The sequence below is a fragment of the Epinephelus fuscoguttatus genome, linkage group LG10 (genome assembly GCF_011397635.1).
Source record: "Epinephelus fuscoguttatus linkage group LG10, E.fuscoguttatus.final_Chr_v1".
NCBI lineage: Eukaryota > Metazoa > Chordata > Actinopteri > Perciformes > Serranidae > Epinephelus > Epinephelus fuscoguttatus.
In genome coordinates, this window is record NC_064761.1 from 23,645,861 (window position 1) to 23,653,790 (window position 7,930).

General features: G+C 42.8%; 1 protein-coding gene and 1 pseudogene across 1 annotated transcript in view; one reads left to right on the plus strand and one right to left on the minus strand.

Moving 5' to 3' along the window:
* Positions 1–4,578, plus strand: part of LOC125896231 (serine/threonine-protein kinase pim-2-like) — a 74,359-nt gene extending 69,781 nt beyond the window's left edge. The window contains exons 6-8 of the mRNA XM_049588632.1: positions 3,876–4,053; positions 4,172–4,348; positions 4,453–4,578. Of these exons, the coding sequence (XP_049444589.1) occupies positions 3,876–4,053; positions 4,172–4,348; positions 4,453–4,544 (447 nt within the window). The 3' untranslated portion in view covers positions 4,545–4,578. The remainder of the gene's footprint in view (positions 1–3,875; positions 4,054–4,171; positions 4,349–4,452) is intronic.
* LOC125895791 (hydroxylysine kinase-like) overlaps positions 1–7,930 on the minus strand; it is an 84,492-nt pseudogene that overhangs the window by 62,383 nt on the left and 14,179 nt on the right.

Below are 7,930 nucleotides of genomic sequence, written 5' to 3' on the forward strand. Positions count from 1 at the left end.
CAGTCTCACTCTGTTTCTTTTCTTTTGACTTTTCTAAGATGACAGATGCTGAATATATACTCCATGTCTGATGCTGTGGCTGTTTGTGGTTGGCTGAGAGGGATGTGAACTCATTAGTTTGCAGCTGTGTTAATCAAATCAGGTTGGCTTTCCATTACGCGTGCCAAACAGTGCCAATCCCCTTTGATCTGACATGTGACGGGACAGTCGATACAGATATACATTTATGTGCTGATTGCAGATAGTTGCATTGAATGCATTTTGGGTATTTATTGCATCGTTAATGTGCCTGACATTCTGGAAACCTGCCTGTGAGGTTTTGGTGACGTGTGCACACTGTCCACCGGTCAGCCAAACTTTGGCTTACACCGGCTGGTTTCAGCTGGCGAGCTTTTAGTGCACCTTCGGCGAAGCCTTTTGGCACAAAACTGTCACTGCGCCAAGCTGGATCTGTTGACACCTCCCCCTGCTGCGCTGCCAAACTACCAAACTGAGCGCACCTCGGGTTGCGCTGCTTGAAACTAGCTCTGCGGGGGGTTTGCCACCTTGTGCCACCCTGCGCCACGCCGGGAAACTAGAGCCCCTAGTATTTTGTTTATTACCTTGTGCAACAAAAGCATGAGGTTAGGTTTAGAAAAAAACAACAACTCATGGTTTGGCTAAACATTCTCATAAGAAGTGAACAGTGGGCGCCCAGGTGAAAGTCCATGGTTTGTTGGACCCATCCACCACTCCCCCGTCCCGCCCACTTTATAAGGACTGTCCAGCTCTGTATATTATATTGTTACTGGCGGCATCACAAACTGTCGCCCACCAGTGCATTTCATGACGCTGCGAAAGGTGCCTTTGTGTGTCAATATCTTACTAGGACATCCACTGACATAGTGCCAGTGTTTGACGACTTCCAATTGGTGACTGCTGTGTCAACAACAGCCGCTGTCTGGTTTCCATGTATTAAAACAGGCTGTTCTCCTGCACTGCTGCATAAACCTACAGTGAGTGATGCACCAAAATTTGTATATATTTGTATATATATATATATATATATATATATATATATATATATATGTATCGGTCATTATAACCACGACTCCCTTGAAAATTTTAGTAAACTCTGAAGGAAAAAACCACACACAGACCTGCATTTATTTTAACAGACACGACAACATCCACGATACAAAGACTATCACGTTTTTGGTCCAACTTCACACAGACTTACATTATGACAGGCTCATGATGAAATGACCTGCCGATTCTCGTAACCATATTAACTCCCTCCTGCCTAGTATTTTTCTGACCTGATCCATTTTGGCACACTTTTGGTAGCAGATGTTGTTTAATGAAGGCACTGAGCACATAGGGGGAGGGGTTTGAAATGTGACTGAGCCAGCCCAGTGTCAATTAATAAAATATATCAGTGGGCCAAACTAAGTGTATTACTGGCTGGTCAGACAAAAAACAAATAAAAAACAAACAAACAAACACAAAAACAATTGTACTGGCCTCAAAGACATGTCCGCCCACTGGGAAACCCCCGTCATTCTGCATTCTAGAACACAATGTGTCACAAAGAGTCACAACATTCTAGAACCTCCTAAAATCCTTCGAATAGAGGCCAAGACACCTCGAAACACATTTAGACTTGTGATTTCAACAGTGAACCATTACTGTTTGAGAGTCATGTCTTCAAAATCGTTTCATACCACAAACTCTGGTCAGTGCCAGCGCTCCAGTAAACAACCTGGTGAGTAGCTGTTGGAAAAGTTACTTTTGAAATGAAATTGATTACAGATTACTAGTTACCCTGTTAAAAATGTAATGAATGCTGTAATTATTCTAACTGCTTCATCAAAATAATGTAACTTATTACATGTGATCATTTTTTGATTCATTTTCTAACATGTTTTTTTTAAATTGGGCAATAAAGCTGCAAAATGAGCAGAAATAGTCTCTGCCAAAAGAAGCCATTCCTGCACGGTGAAAAGATGCAAAGCAACAGAATGAATGTTATACTCTACATATAAACTTTTTTACTGTAAGGCATATATTCAGATGTAACCGCTTTGTAATCACCGACATTTTGATTAATATCTGTAATTTAATCACGTGCTTTTTCTCAGGAACTGTAACTGATCACATACATGATGTATTTTGTAATGTAAGTACATGTAGCTGGTTCTTTCTTGGATCACTCAGACAGTGGATAATACAGTAGATTACATCCAGCACATGCAGCCAACAAGATGATCTTTTCTTGTTCTTGCAGGGTGCAACATTGACCTCATCAACCACGCAGTGAAAGACTGCAGATCAGAGGGAAGCAAGACCACCTCCAAGAAAAAGTCTGAGGAGAGTCTTGAAAGAGCCAGCAAGAGGAGCAGGACAAGCCAAAGTCCCTCCAACAGCGGCAACCAGACCTTCAGTGGGCCTTCATCGAGTTCCTTGGTTACCGGGTGTAAAAGGACCAGCATTAAGAGGAAGTCCACCGATGATAAGAGTGAAGAAAGACCCAGGACCCCCAGTCCCTCTGAAGAACCCAAACACCAGACCACCTCTGAGGCCTCATCCAGTAGCAAACCTGGCACCTCCTCATCAGTAAACACTGGCCCGCCTTGCAGCAGAGGTTAGATGAGATAGATGTTTAGCTGACTGCACTGCACACCACCTGGGTTGGCCTGCAGCTAGCTAGCGGCGCAGCTCATTCACATTCACCAATGGTAATGCTGCTATAGGGGGCTTACCTGGGAGACCAGGTGAACACAGTGTTTCCACAGCAACACTGTTGGGTCAAGACGGTGTTACCAGCAGTAATTGCTAAATAAGCAGCGCCACAAGGTAGTTCCTATCAGACCTGGAGGGTGCGCACCACAGTTAACTGAAAAGTAGCAAAAATTAACCGATAGACCGACGTCTAACAATTTGAAAATACTTTTCTTGGTTAACCGTTGACATCCCTACTCAAAACACTGATAAAATCTGCGTTTCACCAGTAAATTCTGTTGAGTTTACTCACTTACTTACTTTGTTACTCTTGAACAGAATCAGGCTTGCTAATCGTCTGCTGGCTAGAAGGTTCAGCCTTTGCTGGGTTTGAATTAATATAGGAAAGAGGATTCAATTTTTGATCACAGGTTAGTATCAGGGGTTAGTTTATGAGTGTGAAGTTCTGAACAAGTATAATCAAAGTTTGTGTTTTGTTTCTGCAGCTGCCTTTGAGGCCAGATATGAGGAGGAGGAACGGCTGGGTAGAGGAGGCTTCGGGACAGTCTTTGCTGGCCGCCGCCAAATACGACAATCTGCCTGTAAGACACATACACACACACACACAGTATCTATGATTCATGTATCCACTTTGTATGTGGTATGAACTAACCAAATGTCTGTGTGACTGTCTCGTAGGTGGCCATAAAACACATCCCCCAACCTGGCATTCAGTGCACATCAATGGTAAGGATGGTTTGTTCTTTGTCCCAGTACAAAGGGAACATATGCACATGTTCCTCTTGTACTTCATATATTCTCACAGCATAGTGTTTATGTGTTCATGAAGGATTCATTATTTCTTTTCTCCTTCCTCTATGGCTAAAGCTGCTGGGTGGGAAAACTCACAAGGTCCCTCTGGAGGTGGCACTGCTGCTGAAACTCAAACCAGTAGCTGCAGTGGTGACCCTGCTGGACTGGTACAATCTGGACCATGAGCTGATTCTGGTCCTGGAGAGACCAGTCCTGCTCGGACCTGATAAATTATATGAACTCTAGAGAGTCGGCCCTGCAGGAACACGAGGCGAAAGTAAGCAGCTGAAGATGTGTGTGTTTCTGTGTTTCTGTCTGTGTCCAGCATGTCACACAGTCTACATGTCTCTTTCTCTCTGCAGGCTATAACAAAACAGCTGGTGAATGCCCTCATTGAAGTCCACTCCAGAGGTGTGTTCCACAGGGACATCAAGCCGGAGAACATTCTTATTGAAACCGGCTCTGATGTCCCACGTGTCCGCCTCATTGACTTTGGCTGTGGCACATTTCTGTCAGGGAGGAGGTACACTCTAGAAACAGGTAGGCTGCCTTTCTCATGGTCCTGTTCTCTGAAACAACCCAGCATCTTTGCTGTCTCTGTCCTTACCTCTGTCCCTCGCCATTCAACTTTGTCTCTGTGTGGCTATGTGTGTTGTAGGAACCTACCCCTACACCCCCCCTGAGTGGTTCCAGCGTCAGTGGTACATGGCTGAACCAACCACTGTGTGGCAGCTTGGTGTAGTGCTGTTTGAGATGCTGCATGATTACATGCCCTTCAACAATAGCTCTGAGATCATGACTGAGGAGCCTAACATCCGTGAGGATCTTTCCATCAGTAAGTCGTAAATGGCAGTCACAGGCAGTCCAAATAATGACACACATAAACACACATAGAGTACAGTGTTTGTATTAAAACATGTTTGCTGTTTGTTTCCCCAGACTGCAACAGTTTTCTACAACGCTGTCTGACCAAGAGACCAGAGGCCCGATCCACCCTCAGGAAACTTAAGATCCACCCCTGGCTGATGTGATACAGTCTGGACCCCTGAGGACCGCAGATAGATGGTAAACCCCTCTGAGGATAAGGTAAGACACGGTAAGGTATGGTAAGGAAAAACTTTAATGTCCCCAGGGGGGAATTTGTGCACAATTAGTGGTCACTGACAGTTCAGAAAAGCGAATGGAACAAAGGATGATCTGTAACGCTTGGTGCTGCATTTAGGGAGACAAAACCTCCGCCCTGATGAAAGCATCTGATCTTCCATCAGGCGGATCTGATCTGTCTGCCCTGCTCATCCCTCTGGCTCTGTCGCTCTCTGTCTCTGTTTATTTGTACTGTCTGACATCTATTGCACGTCTGTCCGTCCTGGAAGAGGATCCCTCCTCAGATGCTCTTCCTGAGGTTCCTACCATTTTCTCCCCCTTAAAGGGGTTTTTGGGCAGTTTTTCCTCATCCGCTGTGAGGGTCTAAGGACAGAGAGATGTTGTATGCGCTGTAAAGCCTTCTGAGGCAATTTGTGATTTTGATATTGGACTGTATGAATAAAATTGAATTGAATTGAATTGAATTGAATTGAGATTTGTGATATTGGGTTTTATGAATAAGCTGTGAATGTAAACTGAACTGAATTTTCTGACAACATTTTTATTAAAGACAGTGTAAACTTGTTTATTACCCAGTGTCCATTTGCATACATTGTTATTGATTTGACATGAGCCTGGATTTGTGTGTTGCTCATACGCAGCTGGTTTTACATTTTATCTGGAGCCGTAATAACAACACGTCCTTCAAGCTAGCAGTTGGTAACTTTTATTGAAATAACTTTGTGTCATATTTGCTGAAACTGTCACTACATTCTGAACAACGTACATGACACAGATAGTCTGTAGAAAAACCTTCTCCCTCCTCCTCCGACCATGGTACGGTCAGCAACAACCAATCAGAGCTGAGGAGTCTGTAATGCATTTAGCTGCCAAACATTACAGTCACTCTGTAAACTACGGTCAAACTGCCAAACTAGGCAGCGCTGATCAAATATGAATCAAGGTTGTGTTACTGTATTGTCTATTTTCACCTCAAATGTTGTCAGAAACATATTTTGGTGCACTGTTGAGCTGTAAAATTTGCTTGTCGAAGCAAAATTCTGAATATTAAAATACACAAACACTCATTTGGAAGCGGAGCACTATGGCCGCCACAAGATAACGGTTTACTAGCAACCTAGAAGCCCGGCTCCAGGTCCAATAATTTCCTCTTCGTTGGTGTTATGACTGCCCAGAAGTACCTGGTATGTGACGAGTCAGCGGAGACCCGAGCCGTTCACAGTTCTCTCTTTGTGGCAGGTACCGGTTCACAAACCTCACCGCACTGACGGGACTGTTCGTAAGTTGGCAGAGGAGGAGGGTGGCTGGTTGATTTTTATATTATTGATTTATTTTATTTTGATCCCCCCTGTAGCCACAAATATTTTTCCTTGAGCTTTTGGAAGTTACTGGTGGAAAATGCATGACCCTTCACCATGAATACGATTTTTAAAATTTAGCTGAGTTCATCCAATGAACTCAGCTAAGCGTGCCACACCACCCAACGACAAAAGCCAGTGGACTAAAAACATCCTTTGTGTCTAATAGTAGAGCAGTCGGCCCAATGTAGCCCTGTGTGTGTGCTGGGCCCTTACCACACACATGATGGAGGAGAGGGTGGCTCCAGAGGAGCCTTTGTATTTTCTTGTTAAATGTGTTATTTAAAATTTTCACTGCGCTCCTAAATTTCTTTCTGTGCTCCTAAATGTTTTCAGTTTCAGCTCCTAGTGAAAAAGGTTAGTGTAGAGACCTGGTTAACAGAAAAGACTGGCGTGGGGTCTCTTCATTTTTACTGCAAGTAGTTATAATTACATGTTAATCACTTATCGATGCTGTTTTTGAAGTATGAATAAGTCCATAAGTTATTTATTCCATTGAAATATCATTGATGTATTATAGAAAAGTGATTTATCTTTTTATAATTGACAAAAGGCACATCTGCTTAATTTTTGCTGTGGTACTGTGATACTACTCAGAACCATGATACTTTCACTAGTATCGTACCGTGGGTCCCAATTTTGGTACTGTGACAACACTAGCGCAGTGTTGCCAACTTAACGACTTTTTCGCTATATTGAGCGACTTTTCAGACTGCGACTTTCAGAAAGCGACTCTTTTTCAAAAAAGCAACTAGCGACAAATCTAGCAACTTTTTCTGATGTTATTGAAGACTTCTGAAGACTCTGTTGTGAGAGCACACATCGTTCTTATTCTTCTCAACGAGCAGCGGATGCTGCCGTGCCGTGGGCTCCTCTCTCGCCCCAAAGCACTCACAGACGCCCCAGTCCTCCCTCCCAGCAGCAGTCAGAGCAGGAGATGTTAACCCCTCCACGTCCAGACTGCAAGTGAATCGCGCATGTGCGGAACCACCGCTGGCTGATCCCAACCTGGTTTACAGTCAGGGCGGGATGTAAATGTAAAATTTTCTTTGTCTAATATAAATCACTGAAAGAAGGTTCATTTGTAGTTCTAAACATATTCAGGGTGTTTTTACCCAGTTTTTTTCTCTCCCACGACGTTATTCCTGTCTCCTACAGCAGCCATTACAATTACATGCATATGGACAATTATGCAAATTAGGTGATGGCGTCATTTAGCGACTTCTAGCGACTTTTAGGACAGCCAATAGCTACTTTTCTTACTGAGAAGTTGGCAACAGTGCACTAGCGGGTAGATTGGCCTAGCCTACTACAAATCACAAGTCAGTTTCAAATTAAGAGCCATCTGAATATCCTGGGGCAAGTGCCTTTAAGTGTTGGATAATAGTTTTTATATCTGGACTGTATGATTAAAAAAAAAAAAAAGAAATTCTGAATATTAAAATACACTAACACTCAATTTCCCTCATTTTGCAAATGAACAAAGTTGAATGTTTCAGCAAAACTACCAAAACAGAGTGCAGTTCATCCTACCTCGTTCCACAATTTGTTTTTTTTATACCAGCTACAAAATACTTTCTCACTCTGGAATTGATATAAAATGTTTGGCATGAAAATGACAACCTTCAAAATAGCCAGAGGCCACTGTATTAGTTAATCTGTCATATATAGGATGCAGTAGGCTATATGCATGGACCTATCAGCGTTTCATAAGCAACCATTTCAAAATTACTTTACAAATAGGCCTACATTATATTTACTGCTCTTGAATTCTACCAAACTGTGGAAAGAATAAATGAATGAATGAAAATGAAAATAAAGAAGTTGCATATAATGAATCATTTCACTTACACTGTAACAGTGCTGGTATGCTGAACAAGATCTGAATGATGAGGACATATTTCACATAGAATCTGAATCTGCACACTACCTTTGAATCGTCCCCCTCTTGAAGT